The sequence below is a fragment of the Cataglyphis hispanica genome, chromosome 10 (assembly GCF_021464435.1).
Source record: "Cataglyphis hispanica isolate Lineage 1 chromosome 10, ULB_Chis1_1.0, whole genome shotgun sequence".
Lineage (NCBI taxonomy): Eukaryota > Metazoa > Arthropoda > Insecta > Hymenoptera > Formicidae > Cataglyphis > Cataglyphis hispanica.
This window is the reverse complement of record NC_065963.1, coordinates 7,208,988-7,233,667: the sequence shown is the minus strand read 5'-3', so window position 1 is coordinate 7,233,667 and position 24,680 is coordinate 7,208,988. Positions and strand designations below refer to the sequence as shown.

At 41.9% G+C, this 24,680-nt stretch overlaps 3 protein-coding genes across 10 annotated transcripts in view; 2 read left to right on the top strand and 1 right to left on the bottom strand.

Annotated features, from left to right (window-relative positions):
• Positions 1-994: 994 nt before the first annotated feature.
• Positions 995-5,317, top strand: LOC126852177 (brain-specific homeobox protein homolog). The gene is made up of 3 exons (XM_050596677.1): positions 995-1,741; positions 2,247-2,481; positions 4,556-5,317. Exons 1-3 carry the CDS (start codon positions 1,385-1,387, stop codon positions 4,897-4,899), a joined length of 936 nt encoding a protein of 311 aa, XP_050452634.1. The 5' UTR covers positions 995-1,384; the 3' UTR covers positions 4,900-5,317.
• A 4,170-nt stretch (positions 5,318-9,487) lies between these two features.
• LOC126852438 (uncharacterized) lies at positions 9,488-21,316 on the bottom strand. 5 transcript variants are annotated; one of them, XM_050597271.1, is made up of 8 exons: positions 21,180-21,316; positions 17,862-18,062; positions 17,374-17,511; positions 16,900-17,307; positions 16,449-16,779; positions 16,026-16,359; positions 15,026-15,941; positions 9,488-14,893 (listed from the first exon to the last, which is right to left on the bottom strand). In XM_050597271.1, the coding sequence occupies exons 2-8, from the start codon at positions 17,931-17,933 to the stop codon at positions 12,458-12,460; spliced, it is 4,635 nt and encodes a 1,544-aa protein (XP_050453228.1). In that variant the 5' UTR covers positions 17,934-18,062; positions 21,180-21,316; the 3' UTR covers positions 9,488-12,457. The 5 variants fall into 5 exon arrangements, with proteins under 5 accessions (XP_050453228.1, XP_050453224.1, XP_050453227.1 ...); XM_050597267.1 differs by lacking the exon at positions 21,180-21,316 and adding an exon at positions 19,388-19,712; XM_050597270.1 differs by lacking the exon at positions 21,180-21,316 and adding an exon at positions 19,473-19,712.
• The window catches only part of LOC126852436 (acetyl-CoA carboxylase), a 13,624-nt gene continuing 9,673 nt past the window's right edge, over positions 20,730-24,680 (top strand). Inside the window, exons 1-3 of one of the 4 annotated variants that reach the window (XM_050597264.1) lie at positions 21,096-21,228; positions 22,117-22,608; positions 22,910-23,192. In XM_050597264.1, coding sequence (XP_050453221.1) covers positions 23,023-23,192 — 170 coding nt within the window. In that variant the 5' untranslated portion in view covers positions 21,096-21,228; positions 22,117-22,608; positions 22,910-23,022. Of the gene's footprint in view, positions 21,229-22,116; positions 22,645-22,909; positions 23,193-24,680 lie in introns of all 4 variants that reach the window. The other 3 variants (XM_050597261.1, XM_050597263.1, XM_050597265.1) reach the window with 3 other exon arrangements.

Genomic DNA, 24,680 nt, shown 5'->3' with positions numbered 1-24,680 from the left:
CGTTTGTGTTGGAGATTCGGAGAGAGCCCGATCGAGATTAACGTGACCGCTAAACTATAAAGGTACCCTCTTTTCGCTCATCCCCTTTTTCTTCTTCTTTTACATATTCTCTCCATTTTTGACTTTTTTTCCTTAATATTTTTACGTTATGCTTATTATATGTTTATTTCCAGACGATAATTGAATAGAACGTGCTATCATTGTTTTCTATTAAACTCGCATTGCTTGTACATGTTGTTTATCATCTACTACGAAGATGACGCAGCGCGTAGATTGTACCGCCATTTGAAGAGAGTGCGCCATATGATCCGATAAGTAATTTAATCCACCGCTTCTCCCCGTTCGTCCAAGATTCGATATTGATATCGACCGAAGGATTTGGTCATGTTCGACGATGTGACGCGACGCACGATAACAAGACATTCGAGAAGATTCCAGACCGCGTTTCACGATATTTTCACCAATCGCGGGCGAGTAAAAAAATGTAAAACACTCGACAGATTGTGGAACTTTGTCTATCGTACCATGTACAAAGAAACGGAAACAGAGAGATCCTTTTTGACATGTATACACGCGAGAGTCGTCGCGTCGCGAAACGTACAACGGACGGACGCACCATCGGAGAAGCGAGTGGATGGTTTTCGGGGAACGTACACTCTTACGCGTACTCTTGCATTATTATGTACGTGTTGGGGTGAACGATAGAATGGAGAGAGAAAATCGCACGGATACAGAACGATCTGTATTTCCTCCTCCTCCTCCTCCTCCTCCGTAGCCTCTTCCCGTCCTTGCAGGGATGTATAACGTCGAATTCATGAATACTCTGGAGCTTCCGTGTCCATGGAAACGCACGGCCGAGTCCCGCCCCGAGTGCCGCGCAGAGCCAACCCGGAGCGACGACGAGCGTCGCGACGCCGGCCAATGCGGGGACGCCAGGCCTCTGATAGACTTGAAGCCTTCACCCTCTTCCTCGGCGGGAGGGACGGGAGGGGCGATGAGCGCGCACAGGGGGTTGAAATCGTACCGCGAGCGCACCGATACGCGACCCTTAACGTTGTCGGCGAACGACAGTGAACGGGCTGGTGAGTCCCTCGCGATTCGTGCTTTGATCTCACGGCGATCAATTCGACCTCGGGATTTTCGCGAGATGAACGCCGCCTAAATTAGCCAACCAGGCTGAGGTGTGCGCGCGTGCATTATAGACCGATGTGCACGGAAAGAGAGTGACTGGTTTCGAGAAAGTGACATATTTTTCTCCATCGTCCTTCTATCTAGATGGTATGAAGATTTCGCTTTAATTACAAGATCGTGGCGAGGATGTAATCGCGAAACGTCCGCTCTAATCGCGTACAGAGAGTTGTGTACAGAGCACGAGAAAGGGAAGATGCAGTCTTCCACCTGTCAGCAGCAACAAGCACAACCAGGTCAGAACGGAACCTCCGCCAGCAGGACATCGTTCCTCATCGAGGATATCCTTAGTCGTGGCACCGTCACTCCCCATCATCCACATCATCATCAATTACATCATCAGCATCATCTGACGTCGACATCCGCACACGGGCAGCATCATCAATATCAGCAGTTTGCTAGTCTGTTACCCGGTTATCCCGCGGCGCCGCCCGCTGCGGCGGCCTTTTTCCTGGGACCGCTCTTTGGTAGCGCTGGCATGGGAGTCGGTGTGGTACCGGGGGTCGGGGAGCTAGCGGCCTTGAAGCACTGTCGGCGACGAAAGGCTCGAACCGTGAGTACACTTTCTCCATCGATCCGACTCTTCGCAAATCGATCTTCCCTATTTTTCGAAAATGAGAATCCAAACTTTGTATCAATTTCTATTAACCAGCAGCTCTAAATTGATCCAATAATTAATTGTTGATTCTAAGATAGCTGAAGATGTGAATCCAAGTTATATAAATTGATTTTGTATTGCTATATATATTATTTTGCAACTTATCTTTCTCTCGCTCTCTTTCTCTTTCTCTTATACATATTTTTCGCTGGATTTTTTTCACCACATTCGCGTACATATTCAGGTATATACACACGAGAACAATACATATTCACATGTAAAAAATGATACACATGTATATATTTATATTTTAATTGTTTTTAATTTATTAGTTTAATTGTACCTTCCTGTTTTAGCTGCGCTTGAGGGAGTATCGTCCCAGAGCGCTTTAAATATACGTTTTCTTTCTCTCTCTTTTAACTTTGTCGAGATATTATAATTTGCTTCCTTAAAATTTCAGGTGTTTAGCGATCAACAACTGGCAGGTTTGGAAGCCAGATTCGAGATACAGAGATACCTGAGCACGCCCGAAAGGGTAGAGCTCGCGGCTGCGTTACACTTGTCCGAGACTCAGGTGAAAACGTGGTTCCAGAATCGGCGGATGAAACATAAGAAGCAATTGAGGAAACAGAATATAAGTAGCGGGAGCAATTCTAATTCGGGACAACAATCGATATCCGTTACATCGCCTGCTGGTAAGTTGCATCCACATTTTGACCAAATTTCGTTTGATCAAGTTTTGCGAAAATTTGACTCGAATTTCCAGCGCAGCGAAAATTAGAATCAAATGACAAAATTAACGGAAATACAACGATTATATTGCATATACAAGCACGATTCCGGCAAAGCAAGCAAAGTGTAAGTTGGAATAGATTCGCACGAGGCGCTTATGAAATGATAATGCTCAGAGAGACGTCGCAATCATCGGTATCTGCGGAATTTCCGCAACGTGTAATTTAATAGTCGCTAAATTAAATCTGCGCGTATCGACCTCTCGATAAACAGCTGCGAACAGTATATTCCCGCGCCGCGGGTCAATTGATTTGGATTAATGACACTACGTCCTAGATAAGCGTGAATTCATGAATGGCTGGCACTGCCTATGATAAAAAATAATATATATACATATATATATATAAGAGTGACGCTCATACGTCACTTTTATGAGTTGCACCACGAGATTGGCGTGAAATGCGCATGTAATCCTCGATATATCATAATATACGGCATTAATAGCGATAGTAATAATCAAATACACGAAGGAGAGAAGTAGGGCTATATGTGTGTGTGTATATAATATCATAATAATATCTGTATGTATGTGTATATATATATATATATATATATATATATATACATATACATGTAACTCGAAATGTTAAACAAACTATGGATCGAGTCGATACGCAGACGCGGCTGCGTCGGGGATTAATAAACCGTAGTTATCGGTTAATCTGGTCCCGGGGACCAGCCGCGCGTTATAACGGTCGGTTGTCGTTAAATACTTCCCCGTTGTCACGCTAATGGGGCGGATATCTGCATATAACGCAACCAAAATACCGCTGACAATAAATTACGCAAGTTCTGGCTTAACTAGCCAGACCGTAACCGTGGTTACGTCGCGAGGAACTATAATCATTAACCGTATATCTGTGTAATAATGCGTGTCGCATTCCGGGAATATTACTGTAATCGCTCGTCCGGCATGACGCCCACGCATCGCAAATGTTACAAACTCGCGGAGGAGAGTTTCGTCCAGAGTTGCTGTAACAAATATGATATATATATATATATTTTTTTTTTATTTATTTCCCTTTTTATCCTTTGGGATATAAAAGTGATCGTTTAACGAGACCGCGCACGAGATACCATTTCGAGCGATTTAAATAGTTTGACCCGCGCGTAGCATTCTGTATGCTATATAAAGTTGTTCGCCTCGGTAGACAAGATGGCTCCGTTCTCTGATAGGGGGTGGGCTAACCGAGTTACATAGACGTCTCCTTGGTAGCGACCAAGAAGGAGAGATATCGTGGAGAAGGAGGGGTGGTGTGATACAAGTGCACGTACAAGACCGCCTTGGCGTCTTTAGACTGGGCCGGGGCTATGTAAGGAACCCCGGGAGAGATTCGTTCCCTCCTTCGGCGACGTTCTCTCTTTCGCTTCTCGTCTCGTTTCGCTACCTACACCCCTGTCTTGGAGAAAATTGCTCAATTACCCGCTAAGTGCTCGGTCAGATCTCTATATTCTCGATTGTTCGCTGTTAAGGGCTATCGGTAGGCCGTAGGCGATGACGTAGGCGCGGATCTGATTTTCATTCAAATTTCGAGAGAATAAGAGCGACCATCTCGTATCCTTCAAAGCAAAACGAAATCGCAAATATACATTGGCGAAGCATTAATAATATATAAAAAAATATTTATATATTTTCTTTTTCCGGTATAATCTCTGTCTGTATATATAAAGGAAATAAAAATAATAAAAAAAATAATTTAAAAATAATCAGAAAAGTAGATTTCACAGATTGATTTTTTTTTAAGTAAAACTTGAAGAAATAATTTCCATATATTATCAATTTATATGTTATTATTATAAATATATAATTATATATATACGGACAGAGATTATACAAGAGAGAAAGAAAACATAGGAGAGATATTCAATGTATAATTATATATATTTACATTGGATTATATAAAGATCTTTTTTCCCGAGTCTGGGAACGGATGAGGCTCTTAAAAAACCCTGATGGATAATAATTTGTGTCGACAGAACGTCCGGTAGATTTTTCGCTGAGCGGCGGGCGCGAATCGCGCGCGAGCAGCGACGCGCCCGCGGATTCCGACGATGAGGACGACGACGAGATCGACGTGTTGGGCGACGAGACGCCATCGCCGATCCCGACGCCGACGGCGACGCCGGCACCGACTCCGACATCGACGCCAACGTCGACGCGGAGCGGCGCTCCGTCCAGACGCTCCGGGACGCCGCCGAGAACCCATCACGCGACGATTCATCCGCAGCATCCTCACCCGCACCTGATCGGCCTCCATCATCAACCGCATCATCAGCACGGCAACAGCCAACATTCCGCCCAACGTCCGACGCATCGCTGAGACATGTTCTGATCTCGAGATGTTCCCTCTCGTTTTTCTTACCCGGAATAATACGGCAACATATACGTAGAGAAGAAAAAAAGATAATCCTCGCACGTTCGAGATAGAATGTTTCGAGCGGATTTATCGAAATTTTAAGAGCTAAAGCTTCGCCGCGTAACACGGAGAACATCATGGAATTCCACAGAGATCGTCCGGTTCGAGAGAAAGGGATGAAAGCAACCGTCTTATATCCTTGAGAGGTATTTATATACGGCCATTGCGAATTCGATGGATCCGGAATCGTCGCCGGATGGAACTGGAATTTTATCCCCGGTATTTCCCGAAATCTACTTTTTATATAGCTAAAATACGATATAAAGAGAAATACGGTATTTGGTCTGTTGTTACCTTTTATAGTCAAGTGTATAAAAATAGGCCGTGGTTTTCGTTGAGAATTAAACTATCATGCTCTATAACGCGATATGTGTGTATACGTTTGTTCTTCCTCGATCGTTTCTCTAGATAATAGTTTTTTTTTTCTTTTAAATTACATTTCTAAGTGTCTCTTTTGTGTGTGCGGAGAAGAGAGAATCGGCATCGATTTTTCTAGAAGAGCGTAATTTATAACATAAAAGTTTGACGACAACGAGATTCCCGGAACGTATATCAAAAATATGTCGACATTGACATTTAATTTGCGTCCTGCGTAACGACGCCCGGGGTCTCTCTACGTAATCGTTTCGTTAATCGTCGACGCGACATTTCGGTGTCTCCTCGGGACATTTTCGCGAAAGTTAACGAGCCGATGAATATGAGGAAACAAGGGGGACTGCGAGTGTGGATCCTATTTGCTCCATTAATGACGCTGAGGCTTGTTTGTCATAGTTACAACGGCAATCGAGAACAATTAATAAATTTGACTATCATGTCATATATAGCATGTTTCTGAAAGATTGAAGAGCCAAACCGGAAGAATGAATTTTTGGAAGTTTACCTTTTATAAATAACTGTCGCAAATTTATTTTTTATATGAATTTATTAATTGATAATAAATTTTCAAGAATTTATCTTCCATTAAAATAATTATCGCATATTTTATATTAAATGAATTTTGCATTAAATCAAGTGTTCAAAATGGAAATTGTTTAAAATCTACGCATAATATGATTTCGGAAAATTCACTTGTCAGATACGAAGATCGTGTTTTGAGCAAATTATGTTCGACGATCCATCATAAAACATTTTAAGATGTGTATCATTGTTCCAGGAAGCCATTTTGAACATTTGTTTTGACATAAAAAATTCATATAAAATAATTATCTCAAGATAATACATAAATTCTCGAAGATTTATCATTAATATCTTAAAAATCCTTCTTGCTCGAAAGCTTTCTCGGCTACACGTTCGATTAATAATTTTTATCCTCGGGATCAGCTGTCAGATCTTTCAGAGACATCCCGCGTAATTTCACGCGATTACAATTATCGCCATAATAACGATCGCGTCCTGTTTTTGCTACCTGTTGCCGGGACATTAGATCGGACAGCAGGTACACCTGTTAAGAAAAGCTACAATATTGCAGTGGAGCACGGATGGTAGGATTTTCCAACGAGCGCGCGCGCGACATGTCTCGTTGTATAAGCGGCATAGGGGCACGTCGTGCTTCCAGTTGGGGTGAATCCTAATACCCAGATAATGGGAAGTAATTGCGAGGGATCAGAGCGAGCGAAGCTACTCTCTCGGCTGTCGGGGACAGCGGGATACGTATAGAGAGAGTGAGAGAGGGTGGCGCCGGTGCCGCGCTTTCCTCCCCCGCCCCCTCCTCCGGCTATCCCACACCCCTCACCGCGTTTCCCTTCTCGCGCGCGGGGAAGGGGACGCGGAAAGAGGATGAGGAGGAGAGAATATCGTAATCGTGTTATCGGGACGAAATCACGGGCTACATTCTCGGATATACATCGGATATAGATGCGCGCATCGTGGCCTCGACGCCGACGACGATGACGACGATCTGTTCGCGAGATTCATTTTCAACAAGTGGGGGGAGAGAGAGGAAGAAGTTTATACATTGACGTTTATATTGGTATTTTCTGCGTAGCTTTTTAAGGATTTTAGGAGAAAATGCGTGTTGCTTTGGAATGCGATACGTCCGATTGGCTCGTCGTGATTATTTTCGCAAATGAAACGGGTACGCCCCCGTACTGCTTTGACAATAAAAGCGCGGGCGAGAGAGAGAAGACGGCCTTTGATGCGCGGCGGGCAGGAAGATGCTATCGCGTTATTTGGAGAGGAAGAAAAGCGCCGGTCGACTAGCCAGGTAAGCTTGTAAACTAATGAGATCACGGGGGCCATTTATGACGTTTATTAGATTCCGTTAAGACGTCTATTATTACAGTGCGTAAATAAAGGGGGAGAATTCGCGCGACCGTCGTGGGGGACGAGAGCGGAATGCGGCGAAAATAATGAAATAAAGGACAATGAAGTGGCAGGTACAATGGCCAATATAGAGAGTGTAGAGGACGAGGAGAGAGAAAGCGTCAGGAGAGCGAACAAGGCGCCGACGAGAGCCGCCGGCATACACACAGTATGGGATCCTACGTGTGGAAGGGGTTGATACGGCGACAAGGGAGTACGGGCGCGCTTTAGTTCGGCGGACTAAATGCAGTGGGCGTGTTCCCATTACTTTCATTATTTTCAGTCACCGGGGTTCGGCTATCGATGTAGCCCGGAATGTAGCCTCGTGAACGTGTAACATGTAGGCAAAGGTACCTTAATCTATATAGTATGCGATTCAGCGGCATTTTTGCACTTGACCGATGCAAATCGCTCGATCGAGAGAGCAATGATTTATCAAATAGAGTTGAGAGAGAGAGAGAGAGGGAGGGAGGGGGGGGCGATATATCCGCCTAAGATTAATTTAATCCGCTTGAAAGTGGGGTAAAGGAGGAGAAAGCGAGGGGTGCGCGAGGGTAAACTGTTAGCCTAACAAGCTGTCAAGACGTCGCCGCGTGTCAATCCGCGGCTCTCCAACGATCTCCCCGAGATAAAGCCGCCTAAAACCTTCAGCCGTCAACCTGGACGCGCGCGCGCGACGAGACTTTTCGTCGGCCGCGCGTTTGATTCTTTTTTTCTTTTTTTTTTTTTTTTAGGCAACGAAAAATTCCTGCTTAATTGCGGACTCGCGAAACGAAGATCGAATAGAGAAAAAAATATGCGCGCAAGAGAGAAGGAAAGGAGAGGGAGAGGATACGTTCGTTGCGGAGACAACGGCGGCGTTTTACTGCCCACGTGCCGTTTAACTCGATCATAGTGGCAATCTGGCCTCGTTTCAACCTCCGGTTACTACGACGCTTCCGCTAACAAATAACATTGTCGTCGACCCTGCGGGGGCGTTCTGATTCGATTTGCGCACCGTGAAAGCGCGCCCGTGGAAAGGAGCGAGCGTGAAACGCGGGAGGCGAGAAGAGGGCGAGAGCCGAGGCGGCGAAAGCGAGGGGGATGAAAGCGCTCGTGGAGAAAAAAAATGCCGTTATCTCCGCTATTTCTTATCGACAATTTTCCAACGCGTGTTGTATCGGCCGATTGTCTCTGGGTATAGCAGTAGCGCGTAATTGAGCTATTTATACATAAAAAAGATAAATAAAGACGCGATACCCCCGCGCGTCTTCTTCTCTTTCTCGGTACTTGGCGCGAGATCCCTATCTATGCGGCGTGTTTAAAAATAATTGCCGCGGTAGATTCGACGATAGTCACGGAGTTGCCCTCACCTTAGACGCTTCCTGGCCTCTCGAGTGGCTCTCGTTCCTACGATATAAAAGCGAACTCGTCCCTCTTCCGCCGTCGGTCGAGAGGCCCCTTTCCCCGTCCACTCCATCACCGGCGTTTAAAGAAGTAAAGACTGAAGGTCCTTTACGTGTCGAGAGTCGAGCTTGCCGCGCAACTCGAGATGAACCCGCTCGAAAGCAATCGAGGCTCAATGAGAGCGGACAGACCGTCTTAACACCCAGTTTGACAAAGTAAAGAAACATATATTACGATTACGCTCTAATTATTAGAGAAAAAGATACCTAAATCGATAAATCTCTATCTCGCAGCAATTCAGTATCACACTTTATTAAGGCAAGTTTTATTCGCTTAATTTATTCATAAGAGAATAATTTATATATCTATTGCTCTTTTGCATACTAAATTAAAAATCTGAAAATCGTAGGGATTTTTTCCCATCTTCTCTGGCGAATTATAGAATCTATATAGTAATGATAAACAAGAATTTTCAAATCTTTCTTTTTATTTATTTTTTTTTATCGTGATTTTTAATACGTCGGTTTTGCGCTGAGCCATAGGCCAGATTGTTTAATTAATACTAACATTTGCTCAAAGTTGGAAATTATATCGTCAAAACTGTGATACAATCCGACAGGGAACGTTCTATATCTCTGTGTGGACATAAATTTTTAGTTTGAAATTCCGAAAAACAAAATGACAGTTTTGATACTTTTTCTGTTTAGTATCTCTATTCTTCTATATTACCACGCTATTAATTATTGATGCACAAAGAGGTATTTAAAGGATATATTTGGAAATGTCTATTTAACATCTCTCTCTCTTCTTTTTCAATGTTTACATCATTTATATTTATTTTACGTTTTTTTTTTTACAACTCTTGTATATATTATAATTATAATCGACAAACAGTGTAGTCTTTCATATAACGGAAACAATTATTACGATTATAACTAAAGGGACAGAAATGCGCCCAGCCAGCGAGAAGGCGTGAGCCGTCTACACTCAAAAACAAGATTACTATATTAGCCTTTAAATATTACAGAATTAGTCTTTGTGTATCGGTTTCTTTTTCTTTTTCTTTTTTTTTTTTTTATAGAGAGAACTTTACTTGTAATGGCTTGAAACGTTTATATCCCGTATCATTTCTCTCTTTCTCTCTCCCTTTTCGCGCCATTAATAATACGGATCCTAACGAGTCTCTACGATTATATTTCGCGAAAAAATCGCAAGAATCTCAACTTATTAAAAATACACATCGCTCGCGGATGTATTATTGTTGCCCATCAATATTGTGCACACAAGTATATCTCTTCGTCGTTAGGTACCTCGTTTGTAAAGGGGTTATTTTGTATAAGGGCGTTGTCTACGATACCTCTATATAGAAAGTTAGGCCATTAAACTACATCCTTTAAAGGATATCCAGGGAAGAGAGAGACGCTATCGAAAAATCTCTAAGTGTGTGTGTATATATATATATATATATATATATATATATATATATATATATAATTTTATGCATTAATAATTAAATGTCGGAAATATACGCGCTACTACGTATATATATATATATATATATATGTGCTTGCATACCGTTCTTACAGGCATTGATCTCTCGCGACCGAGATCTATTCGACCGAGAAATATTCAAGCCAAGGTACACGAACATGCAAAAGGGTACGATGCTAGGAAGGTGTCTCGAGATAAAATCGGTTAATTAATACCTCTGATTAACGCCGCAATACATCGATGCTGATAATTAAAAGTACATATTGAGTAAAATCTCGGCGGGAGCATCGTTGTTTTATATACGGGTAAATTACGATTTTAACAATATATAACGGCGCTTTTTTTCCTCTCTTATACGCTCGCAAGAAAATTTTAACATCCTTGCGCGAAATAACAATTTTACGACTTGTCTCTCTAATCTATTATAAATGCCACGAGTATCTGCGGGAGATCAGATATTAGAATATGCAGTTTTGTTCGCAATACGTCTACGGCAATAGAGCACGGCTGAAATCATATTCGATAAAATTGTTGCCCCAGTCTTGTCAAATGGTTTTCACAAACCGTTGCCTAAACAAACGCATTCGCATTGTCTTTATGGAAAAAAAAAGAAAATATCCGCAGATAAAAAAAAATATTTGTTCTCTTTTTTCAGGGAAATGGGAGAAAGATGGCAATTAAATCCGCTGGATTAAAAATATAGCTGTAAAATATAACTGAGCGTCGCGTGGCGTCACATTTTCATCCATAATAGCGGTGAGATGAATGGTGAGGTAGCTAAACGAGAAACTACTGCTTAGTGATTGAAACTTAATGATAATAATAATAATGATAATAATAGTAATAATAATAATAATAATAATAATAATAATAATAATAATAAAACGCGAGGCCACATACAACGGCGTACGATACGCTCTCTCTAGGATAAGCACTTATTTTTAAGAAAATTGCTTATTCTCGATAGTAATCTTGATTTTAAGCAAGCCTTTCAATAAGCGCGCTTTTGTTATACAAATATGTTGTACATATTAATTAACCGAAAAAAAATATTAACAAATTTTCAAAAAAAAAAGTATCATTATGGACCAGTCCATAATTAGGATATAACATTGACGCGCGAATCAAAAAACGTTCTAATTATAAGCGTCGTAAGCGCGTAAATCCGTTCGGAACTATTCAAACTTCATGTATGTACCAGAGATTTTCAATGCACGAATTTTTCCGTCAACAATTATTCTCACATAGAATAACGCAACTATTTCGTAAGCTATATGAAATAGATAACGTGAACCAGATTTTACGTGGTTTATACAGAAACTTAAAAACAAAAACAAAAACAAAAAAAAAAATTAGAGATTCTAAGAAACATATACGTTTCTATTTTTTCTATAAAAAAATACTCTTTACTAAAATGTTCTTTACTATCTGCAATGCATGAGAGCAACAGGTGAATTTAACATTTCGCATATTGACGTCATCAGAACCCACACAAAATTGTTGATTCTGGTACATACAATAAGCAATCCAATTATACGTTCTCTCTAGCATAACAGTACAAAGAATAGAAGTAAATATTAAAAAAAATCAAAGAGAATAATAATAATAATAATAATAATAATAATAATTACAGAGAATCGTTATTAATACTTTTAACAATAATAAAGGTAAATATCTTTGAGTTTGTAATAAATTATCAGCTTTAAAAGCGTCCATACAATTCAGCTAACAATGGCGAAGACGAGTTAAAGATTCTCAAGTAACTTATGTTTCATCATTCTCGTCATAATTTGCTGCCGATATCATTTGCAGCGGCACCGATGAGATTCAAGTGAAAGCGATTCAATTAGCTCGCAACAAAAGCAGGAATAACATTCGTCGACGAATGCAGCAGAATTCGCATTCGTGAGTAGTACAAATAAGTTTTTAGCATGAATCTTACACATTAGATATAAATTCAATAAAAATATACGAGTTATGGAATTTTTAAGATAGCGAAATTATCTCTATTATATTATCATTTAGATATATATTTGTTCGATGTTCCGTTCTAGTTAGTTGCCTTATATATTCGCTGCTTTAAAAAACAATAATGCAATAATTAAGAGAAAATTATAAAATTTGATCGCACACATAGTCGAGTAATTCCATAGCCGTTCTCTATATAATTTATGCTCTTCTAAAATGCAGATAGATAATAAATATTGCATTCTTCACACATTACCTTTTTTGCTCTGGAACTTATTTATACTACTACTTTAGAGAGCAAGAATAAAGAATTTTATCAATGAAGGGAAGGTCTCGAAGCTCTCTGTTTCAACCTGGTTAACAATGCTTGCTCGCCGTCATCCTCCGTCGCCTTGGGCGAAATTCCGCGAAAGCTCTCCGATCGATACTTGTCCCTCAAGAACATCCTCCTTTCCTCTTTGTACTTTTCGATTCTCTCTCTGCATTGCGGATCGCCCAGATCCAAACCGCCGAGATTTTTCAGTTGAATTTTTTCCGAGGCGCCCGAGCCCGCGCCACCGCCGCTGCCGCCGACATTAGGCGTGGAGCAATGCTGTGCGTCCTCGGACGATTGTTTCACCGACAACGTCGGAATCTCTCCTGTCATCCGATGAAACTTGGCCTCGTCCAGCGATCGACTCAACGCCGCACGTGTCGCTCTCGCGTGACGCGCTCGCAAACAAGGCGGCAGATGTTGCGACGACTCCTCGGATTTGCCCCTCGCACAGTCTAATTCCTGTCTCATCCTTCTCTCCCTGACAATCTCCCGGCCGATTTCCGAATCGAAGCTCCTGCGATCTTTGGCAGTCTCGCTCTCGTATCTTCTTCTCGTGGACGCATTTCCCAGCGCGGCTCCTCCGGATAATCTCTGCAGAGCTAGTTCCTGCAAGATGGCCGCGGTATCTCGTAGAACCACGGTATCGTCGGCGGTCGGGGACGTACTTGAAGCATTCAATGTCCGTTCCATCAGCTCGGACGCGCCTTCCGGTGCATGTGCGATCTCGCAGGGTTCGGCCGCGTTCTCCGAAGGAATTCTCATCTCAATGTTATCTTGCATTTGATTAGTCTGCAAACTGGCTACGCACTTGTGACTTTCATCGCTACGTTTGGAAGCGCTTTTACGTACTTGTTGCGTATTATTAGTCTGTTGTTTTTGTGTATTATTGTATCCAAAACTTTGGCACTTGTTTGACAGTTCGTTTGAACAGTGATCATTTTCACGATCGCCCTGGATTATGGAAACCGTGCTCCTCTTCCGATCATCCTCAGAATTATCCGAAAATCTTGGCCGATTTATGGCGTGCAGGGAACGTTGCGTGCTCGATAGACGGTGGTAATTTTCGAAAGTTTCTGTCTCTCTGAACACCTCCTTTTCTTCACCGCTCACATCGTTCTGATTCGTACCAAATACATTCGCGTTATCAGCTTCAATATAACACGCGCGAACCTGCTGTTGCCGCTCTCTCGCGTTAGATTCCTGATTCGAGTCTGCCATCGTGCACGAGTAACGGTTACCGTTCTCTCGATCACGCAGTCGAGAATGAGAGTGCTCCGAGAGATTACCTTCATTTACGATATCGAAACTCGTTTGCGGATCGTTTGCGCAATCTTCCCGCTCGTGTCCATGATTCTTCTTTATGACAGTAACATCGAGTATCATCCTGTCGCTTTCCTGCGTCAATATGCGACTTTCCGATTTCGTGTCGACTCCGATGCAGAATACATCGGTGGTTGAGGTAAGTTCTAACAATGTTTCGGAATCATTTTCCGGAGACGTCGTCGGATTTGCGCCACCTTCCGAAAAGGGATCGTTGGGACTAGTCAATTCACTGATCGGCGTTGCGACGGAACCAGTCGCTGTTCTTCCGATGATCACCCAGTCGCCAGAATCGTTACTGTTGCTCGCCACGCGCGGATTCTCTGTATTGCTAAACACTTTGTCGGAATTATCACATATTACAAATCCAGATTCTTGCAATTCCTGGAGAGTTTGCTCGCACGACATTGGAGAATCGAAATCGGTCGTATTGGACAACAACCTCGGCAAATTTGCTACAACGGCAGTGTTATCCGATAAATCGGTAGTCTTACGTTCCTTCACTGCGCTTTCCTTTTCGTCATATGACTTGGACGAGATTTTTACGGAATCAAGCGAGCTCGATCCACCTATCGTGTCTTTGCGAGATACAGTAATTCCGCCAGATTTCGTTTCTTCACATAAAGAAGACAACCTGTTACATGGCGTCGTCTCCATAGTGTTGTTGAAAATCGAAGCAATCGCGCTCGACTGATTCGCAGCTTTATTTTCAACATCTGAAAGTGACATGGTTACGTTTCTATCACGCAATTCTACGCGCTCGTCACAAGTCGTCATAGTTCTCTCGCATGATCTTAATTCCCTATCCCGGTCTTCTAAGTTTATCGATAATCTGTGGCTAGAGTCCGATAGTTTTTCTGAAGATGACACGCTAGCTTCCTTCAACTTATTCGTGCTACTCCCATCACGCTCATCGCCGATCTCTAGCGGCAGAGTGAAACTTCGGAAACTTATTCTGGGACTATTGGCTATTGGTGACGTAGAGTGAGATGTGCCTTGCAACGTAGCGGGCGTTAACGGTGTAGAGGCTTCCGATAGTAATGGTAAATAACCTGGCGTTGGTAACGGAGATGGTGTATCGATACTGTGTATATCCGCGTTCGTTGCTACCATAACCTGAAAGATATGAGAGATTAGTATGTATGTATGTATGTACGTATGTATATATATATATATATATATATATATATATATATATATATGTATAAATGTGTCTATATATAGCAGAGGCAATTTAAAGTAATTTACCTGATCGGGACTTTGGCTATCTATAAAACGCAGCTCAACATCACAGTGTAGTCTTTCTTCTAAACGAGATCGTTTTCTTTTGGATCCACCGGTGACGGCGGCGCATTGATTACTTTCATTTCTTTGTCGACGTGGCGAAGCCTCCACCGACGCCACTCCACCACCTTCTTCTTCCGAAAGCATTCTCATTTCTCGCTCTTCTAAATCAAAATTAAGTTGTATCTCTGAGAGATCTAATGGCGAGGATACATTGGGCGCGTCCGCCAAATGATCAAAATACGAGTCATGCGAAACAGATCGACTGTGACCACAGGTTCTGGTAGGAGGCGGTCCTCCTAAAAGAGGACCCAAACTGTCCTCGCCGTCCAAGCTATCGGCGCTCTTGACTGGTCTCAATCGTCGCAGGGAGTTTAAGGAACTTGGCACTGTTTCCGCTTGCGGTGGCGTACCGATCTGTCTCGTTTTCCCCACAGCTCCTCTGCCGAATAACGCTCTCCAATTTAGCGAAGGTGATCGTTTCGAGCCGTTCCTTTTGCGAGGCAACTCTATGACCGTGTGATAACGCAACGGTAAGCCAGCTGGACCTGCTCCTACTTCTATATAATCAGGTTCACCTCTGAGGCTTCTATTGCGCGCCTCCTCCAGAGTAAGCAATCGTGTGGATGTGGTGATCGCTAATGACTTTGGTCTGCCAACAGGACCATCCCCGAATATGAGCTCTGCGTAGCAGACTAGAAATTCCGTCACGACCGCCTGAACACCGACACCCTGAAGTGCCGCTACGCCACCCACTTCCAGTTCTTTGCATCTCAAGAGATTCGGCGCCCACACAATAGCCACATTGCGCGGGGTCATACCTGTTTCTGTGCCACGCGCAGCCACCCTTACCAGATGACGCATCAGATATTCCAGTGTCCTGTGCACGCGTACAAAAAAATTCATTTTAAAATAAATTACCTAAATTTAAACAGCAACGAAATAAGAAAGTGTGACAAAGTACCTGTAATGAGGTGGTGGTAACTTTCTAACCGCATCTCTCATACGTCTTAATCTTTCAGCATCGCTGCTAGCTTGAACCGCGCTAACAAAAGTGGAATAAAGCTGATACGTGCATAACGGATTCGGCAGCTCTCTGAAGTACATCTTTAACAGCGACGCTACCGAATGGATATCTTGCAGAATACTCTCGTCGGAATGCAAGGCCGGAACCCGATCTTCGTCGAAGGCGTTCCGCAATTTTTGAATGTTGGACGTTACGCCGCTAAGACGATATATACCATCGACCAGACCATGTTTCTCTATAAATTCCGCGCAGCACATCAGCACAGTAGGCACTACGAAAAATAAGTAATCCTTTTCTTTTTTTTTCATGGTTGACCTGATATAATAAATACGATCTAAGAAATACGATCAAAATTTATACCATCTTGACCAGAGTTTAACAAATGTTCTCCCAAGTCACAACCGAATACGCGCTCCCGCAGTATGCCCGATTGTTTCAATCTTCTCCTCGATGGTCGATTCAATATGAAAGATCTGAAGAAGGCGATCAGTTTGCCATGTTTTCGTAACACAGGCTTTACCGGTAATCTCGATCTGACTGTCGTCGAAACTGTTAGGTGACGCGGTACCTTATCACCGATCACGGCAACACACTCGGCTGGAAAAAATCCAACCGCGAACCCATGCTTCCCGCGCCACCACGTACTTTCTCCCGCCGGAGGCATGTCTATTACTGATATCATGTCGCCTACCTATTTGTCATGTAAATCACGCTTTAATCAGTCATCATCCAAAATTATCCTCGTATGTATAGTCCGTGATTTAATTAATGCAAACGTTTTAAGCAAAAGCGTTTTAACTGAAAAAATTACCTGAAAGGAAATCTCATCTTGTGCCTGAGCGGTGTAAGGCCTCACGGCGTATGCCGCGGCAACGGCCGGAGTATTTATAGGGCAGGAATCCGACTCTGGCACCAGGATTCTTCTTCCACGATTATCGAGTTGTAACCAATTCAGCACTGGACCACAGTTTAAACCCTCATGATTCAATTGTGAGAATCGGTTCAAGTAATCCTTTAGTATATCACAGGTATTTTTTGGCCGAACATCTGGAAGCTTCGTTAAAGAAGAGAATTTTCTGTCGAATATACAACGATGTAATTGCTTGTCAAACATGACAAAGTTATCGTAGGATCTCTGTAGCGTCCAACACGCATCTCCAGATGTTATTCGAACGGCGTAGCTTTCTGAATCGTTGTTAGATCCTTCGTTGATAGATACCTGAAAGCCGAGTTGTATCTTGAATTATTATATTCTTGTGCATATTTCGCGCATTTAGCATCTTACCTCTAAAGTACTGAGTTCAACATGCTCGTAATGAAAATGAGCGCACTCGTCGAGTTTCGGGAAGCGCGCGATACTACTCATATTGCTGCCAGAACTAACAGGTGTGCTGAAATCGTCCGTTCGATTACCACCCAAACCCTGCAATTCCATTTGCAAAAAGACAAGTTGACATAAATATACTGTAAGATTACAATAAAGAATAATAACATCAGCAAATGATCAAATCTACGTAGTTCCAGCTTTTAAACCAAATGATATATATATATATATATATATATATATATATATATATATATATATGTATTTATTTATTTCACATACAAATTTACGCAGCTGTAACTGAGTAAACCTTTATCAAAAATCATCTCTCAATTTATCATTTTGTCTATACTGGATTGATACAATTCAGTTTGTGTGTCAAATTCTATCGCAAATTTGATCTAAGACTATTTAAAGATACTTTAGATAAAATATTAAACTTATACAACCTTAGCTGTCTGAGACTCGATGTCTGTGAGTCGATGAGCACGAGGTCTCTCTTGTGTCGATGGTCCAGGCATCTTTTGCAGCTTTTCTGCAAATGAGAACGAGGAGGACAGGGATCCAGATTTTTAATACAATTTTTTTTGCCACGATGACAGCGAGCTTTTACATCCCTCTCAATCAAGCCATGTTTCCTCTTGAAGTTTCTTTAAATAAATATAACATTATTATTTCATGAAAGACTTACTGAAGAGATCAGATAAAGATGTTTCAGCTGCATATCTTAAAGAATGATCTTTCAATGTTTCATTATTGTCTGACAATACATTTTTTCCAAATAATAGATTATTATAAATGATTACTATTTGAATAAAACCGCGATCAAAATTCTACGAGAAAATAATAACTCTGACGTCTGCGACGAGTACATCTGCAATGTATGTATGTACGTTCGCGGCAGGAAACATCTGTTTTTCATGAATGAGACGAGATCCGGCTGCGACCCTTTTTTTTCCTAACGGCTCGCCATACACATACTGCCTGTCGCGTTATCATGCGATGTAACCAGCACAGACACAAAAAATAAAAATACAGCAAAAAGTTCTAAGTAAAAAACTCTAACTGTAGCTCTGTTTCGCGAAACGTTTCACAAACGACGAAAATAAGATAAACATATTTGGTCCTTCCATTCCTTTTCAATAATTCCACAAGATGTTTTCATTTTGATACATTTGATATTTTAATAGATAAAAAAACGATCCAACGGAATTGCGTTGTCGCGTATTAAGGAAGGCGAGTCTATTGTACGGACGTCTCTCTGTGCGCGCGCGAAAGTGCCAATAACCCGAAAAGCACACATCCGCACACAACGCGCGCACATACATACACGCACAAGTAGGGTTAAGCTTTTAATATCTCAAGATTGAGGCAAGTCTCCCTCTGGGTTTTTAGCGTCAAACGGAATCGTTACGGCCATATGCCGAGATTAGCGGCTCGCGAAACTGCAACCGTAATAAAGTATAGCGGGATACGCGCGTACACGCGACTCGAAACAGTATATACGACGCCAGTATATTTACATCGCGTAAGTCGTGAGTAAAGGAAGGAGAATGATATCGGATCTCTCTCCCCGCACACACCGGCAAAAGTCCCGCGAAGACTCTGCGAGAGAACAGCTGGGTTTCTGCAACTTCCCCCTCTCACGCTCGCTCTCCTCCTTCTTGGATCGCCACACTCTGCGTGCGGACTAAATCCTCTCGCACGGGGGAAATAACGGAGCTATTATGTCACGAGCGATCTCACTCACACACACTCTCTCTCTCTCTCTCTCTCTTTTTCTCTTTCAGTCGCACACCCAACGCCCGAACGTTGCGCACGCTCCAACGAGGATAAAATTCGAGAGGGGACAAGGATGGCCCGACGCGACGCGAAGCGTCCGGATTGATGCCACTCTAAAAAACAGGGCCGCATTCTCGCTCGACGACGACTTTACCGACAGACTCGAGAGAAAGCCACGCGTCAGAATACCCACCCGATACGCCGCTCCTGATTTGAGAACCACTGTCAGTCGGATACCTCACGGCTTCACCGCGGACTGGAGAGAAACGTATACATACGAGGCTCCGAGCCGTATCCATTCGTCTCCATTTTCCTCGCCACCTATCGAGGCGACAGCAACGACGGCGTCGAGACAGCCAGAGCAGCTACCTCGTCCCGATCACTCGGCCGTTTCTTCCGCGCCGCATCACCGTCGATCGCGAGAGACGCGGTGAACAATCGCCGCGACGATCGCGTTAACTTTCGTCGACACTCCGCACTCTCCGCGATCAGAGACGCTTCTTCCGTTGCGCCGCCCACCCACCGACCTATCTATATCTACCTACCTATCCTTACCTTATCTCTATTTCTACCTATCCACCTATTCCTGACCTAGCGTAATCCTGATCCAACTTGATGCGGCTGTCATAAATGTTGCCAACTTTTGTGCGAATGACACGAAATCGATTTTTTTTTTTTTTTAATTCTGATTATATTATATATTTATTTATTATTTCTAAAGAAGAGAGTGTTCGTTGCAGTGTCTCTCTCGATATATTGCACTGATATAATAAAACATATTTATAAAATTTTGTAATATCTCTCCGCTAAAGAGAGAGAACAAACAAGAAATAATTAGATTAGCAAATGTCTAATGGGTTTTGTCATCTGTCGGTTTCTTCGTATTTTTATTTCTCGTCGTTTTCCGTTTTTCTTGACTAAACTGGCCAATGTGAGACACAATCGATGATAAGTTGGCAGCGAGAACTGTTTGCGCGCCAACCCTGCTGTCTGTCTTCAACACTTTGAAACATTGTTCTCGAAATTCGTTGTTTGCAGTATGCTTGATGATTCTACTTAACGCGACGCTCAATATTTTATAAGATTTCAAATCTTCGTCAAATTTTTCGCTCATGGTTCTTCTAATTTACGCTTACGCCTCTGCGATGAGACTTTAGCCTGAGAATATCAAATTTAATTAGAAGGCAATGATTATATATCAGTTGACATAACAATTAAGATTAGATTAAATGCTGGCGAATTAAAGATTCATTACATATCGGGTAATTTAAATATTAAAAAAGAAAATGCGAGAAAAATCATATAAATGTATTGCTGTGTATGTGTGTGGTCTTATTGAATTATGATATAATTATTGATAGCTAGATCTATTTACCAGAAAATGAAGAGCACTTTAGAGAAATATATCTTTGTACATTTACTATCTAAAGATATAAATATTTTTTTCCAAGACGCGGAATACAATTTGACGTCTTCTTATATCAATATTTTTATTGAATACAAATCGAGGTTTGAAACGCATATGTCACGTAGGGCGCCTGTCAAATCCTGACCTGACCTCTAGTTGTCGCGCGTAGTAACTGCGATCTAATCTCGTTGAGTTTTCGCGACACCTGTCTTAGACAGATCCGCCGCACGTGCGTTTGCCAATCGATAAAAGCGAGCGAAAAGTCACGCGACGATCACGGAAGAGAGTCAACGAGGTATCGGTATACACGTTAAATTTCCGTATTACTCCGTATAACGAGAATCAATGATAGCGATCGTGTGTGTGGAGGAGAAAAAGGGAAAAAAAAGTTAGAGTCGCACGGTGAAACGGCACGATTCGTCAGTCCCCGGGCAGGAAAACGCCCAGTGATCGATTCGCGAAAGAGAATAAAATTAATTAAAACAAATATTCGAAACGGTGGCAACGGCCTGAGTTTCGCCGAGACCAGCGTGACAGCGAGCGACTCGAATGACAGAACAGGAACGCAAGGACGTACCTAACCTCAAGCAGGAGCGGGCCACTCCGCCGCGCAAGATTCGTCACCGGTGAGTTGCGTATATAGTATATACATACGTATATGTGAGTTAGTACCGCGTGGGCTCGAGTAACGCGCGAAATAGGCGTTGCAACGGGATAGAGAGAGAAAGAGAGAGAAATCGCGATTCCGCTCGTGAAAAAACGTCACGAGCTGAGGATCGCGCCGCGTCCGGCGGACCAATCACTATCGTCGGCGCGTCGCCTGATATTCTGCCCGGCCAATCACCGCTTCCCGTTCATTGTTTTTTTAACAGCCTAGTTCACGAAAATCTATATAAACACTGCGCGAGGCTTTTCGAAATTTATATATGTATGTGTGCACCCACATACGATTATCTTCGATACAGAGTTTTCCCCAAAAAGGAGAGTGGATTATCCAGAAGTGGAAATGTCACGCGTACACGAATTTAGAGAAGAGTTTTGTATCTCTATTCTTTTATCTCTGTTTTTTTTTCTTTGAAAGACACAGCGCTAAATTTAACACAGCGACTAACTTTAAGTTATCATTAATGGATTGTCATTTTGGTAAGCGATATCCACGTGTAAAACTCGCATGCGCAAAGGTTCTGAATTTTTTTTATTTTAATCAAAAGGAATTAAATATCTATTCTTACACGGAATTATGCGTCTTACTGACTTTGATTTTCGTTTTGCATAAATATGCAGGCAATTGAAGTTCTTGTTTTTCATTAAGCAAATTAACAGATATAGATTATTTTGTATGAAATAAAGTGTTATTTTTTAAAGATTTAAAAAAAATTTATACGTTCCACGTCAAAGACTGGCACGTCACAGACGTGCGTGGGTATTTTTTTTACGTATAAGATCGATTGCGTTCGCAGTCCTTGAAGATAGGAAATAAATATGAGACGCGCTCAGATGTATTTACATTATAGATGGACACGAACACAAGCACGGTCCTGCCCGATGTTGGTTGATTCGCGCGCAAAAAGATAGATATAAAGGAGATTATTTTCTGAAAAGTGATTGATCGGCTTGGGATTCTTGTCAAAAAGTCATAAAGTTCAATTGGCATCGGTGCAGCACGAAGAAGCCGCGTGTGAAGAGTACATCGTATGACGGCGGGACCACCGTGACACCGAGGGCGACGTGACGTAACGACCCTTGAACCCACTTGAGCTTAGCTCGTGTCCACTCGTACGATATCGCGCCACTGCTTACAGTGGCTTTACTGCAACAACGTATTATAAGTTGGGCACTCTTGGCGAGTCGGTGCGTCGCGCGCGATCCAGTCTTGGACCTTCCTTAGTTCGGTGATCCTCTGACACGGCTCGACCTGCAGGAAGGAACTTCATCCGCGCTCCATTCTTACAATTAGATATCACTTGATGTAGGAGGAGAAACGGCGCGAGGAACGTAACTGGGCTGTATGTTACGTCGTATTCTGGACTCTCTGTTTTTCGGTATTTCTTCAAAATTAAATTGTCATTTATAAATTGTATTTTAACATACAATACTTTATCTTCTGTCGCGCACGCACTGTGTCTACATACCCGCATATTTTCTCGCTTTAAACGAGGGGTAGTCACGGAGTGTGTACGTTCTTCTTCTTTCCTTTTCCTCTTCAAGGAGAATATTTTGTCGTTTTAAAAACAACGTTGCAAATCATCTTCGAATCGTTCGATTGAACGTATCAAGGATATTATTTGGAGATTGTGTGTTTTGAAGGTAACGACGCGGTGAGCGCGGAAGAAACGGAAACCGATTCTTCGAGCGGAGATTCCAGTCAGGAGATCATCGATTGTGTTGGTCCTTCCTCGAGGTCAATTCGCGACAAAGAGATGTCGGAGGCACCGGTGAGCTTTGTCGTCGGGGAGCCTGATCCCGATCCTGATCCTAGCGAGGTGCAAGAGATCGAGGATAGCTTCCCGAACGTGGGGAGCGATAGCGTCAATTCGCAAACACAAACCCATGTCATGCCAGGACTGGTAGAGCGCCGTAAGCGTCTCAGGTGATTGTGTTTCTGTGTTGTGTGTCATATTCCGTAATGGATTCTTTGAATAAGAATTGAGGAAGATTGAGATAAATATCTATTCAAGAGGAGGCTTTACTTCATAAGTTCTCGCAGTACTCGCTCGCTCTGTTTCCACTATCTAATTAAATCTCAAATAGGGTGATATCGCCGAAAATCCCTAAACTTGATGCAAAGCTTATGCAACGCGCGAGCGTAAACACTACTACATTTATTGAATCGACGAAGCGAGGATGAAGGGGGAGGAGAAGAAAAGAACGTGGATATTTTTTTTTAGCACTGTAATCTTTTTCACCTCTGTGGCCTTGTGACACTAAACTCTTGAATATTCAGACTTCCACGTGATTATACATCAGTTCTATTCGGTATTAAGGAAAGATCTTTTTTCAGAAATTTATAAGAATTATATACATTGCATGCGCATTCTCTCAAGGTCGTTATTGCGTTTGCGTTTAGATAAATCGTGAAAAAAATAATATTCAATTTTTTGTTTCGACGGATTATATACATTACAAATTCGATTTTACGGTGATTATCGGATACTCCGAAAGAGCTGAAGAGCTGATAACTCGCGAAGCGACAGAGATTATTTTCTCTGCTTTCTTTCTTTCATTTTTTTTTTTTATATACAATTACGCAAATCTATTAATAAGGTAAATGGGACATGATCATTGATGTATATATGTATATCTTTGTTAATGAAAAAACAAAGATAGCTTTTGGGAAAGACGAAAATCGTATCAAAAAATGGTGTCGTCTTCTTATTTATCCAAGAGCGTACGAGAGATATCGTGGACAGAGAAAATATTATGTAACACATGTCTATATTGCCTATTTTTGCTTCCGAATCAGAAGAGCGTAACAGGAGTTTATAACGAATGCGTAATCTTTATTCATTATCATTTTAACATAAACATGCGTAACAATGATATGAGAGATTCAAAGGAAAGATTGCGATGAAAAGAAAGATTCAAGACCTTCACAAATTTTTCTTTAATATATAATTGATGACGACGCTTTTTTGCTTCGTGTATATGCCCGAATAAACTTGATAAGCAAGTTTTGAAATGTCACATTTATTGCATCGAAACAACGTGTCGTTATGCAAATTTTTCTTTTCATGTGGGTATTATCTTATTTTTCGCGATACAGATTTATTATACCTTACTGAAAGTATTAGGGTAAACTCTGGGGGGAAAAAAAATGTGCAAACTTTTTTCGAGATATTATATAACAATCTGTATCGGGCATATCTTATAAAATAACGCTTCTTTTTATTTTATCCAAATATCGGATAATTCTCTAATGTAAAAAAATTGTTTTTTTTTTTTTCATTTAAAATAAAAAGTCAGTAATCCCTCGAGAAATCTCGATAATCATGACTAAACAAATTTATTAATATTTGTCTTTTCGAATCTCGAAGTTTTTTCTCATATTTTCATATTTAAAAATAACGGAAATATTTCA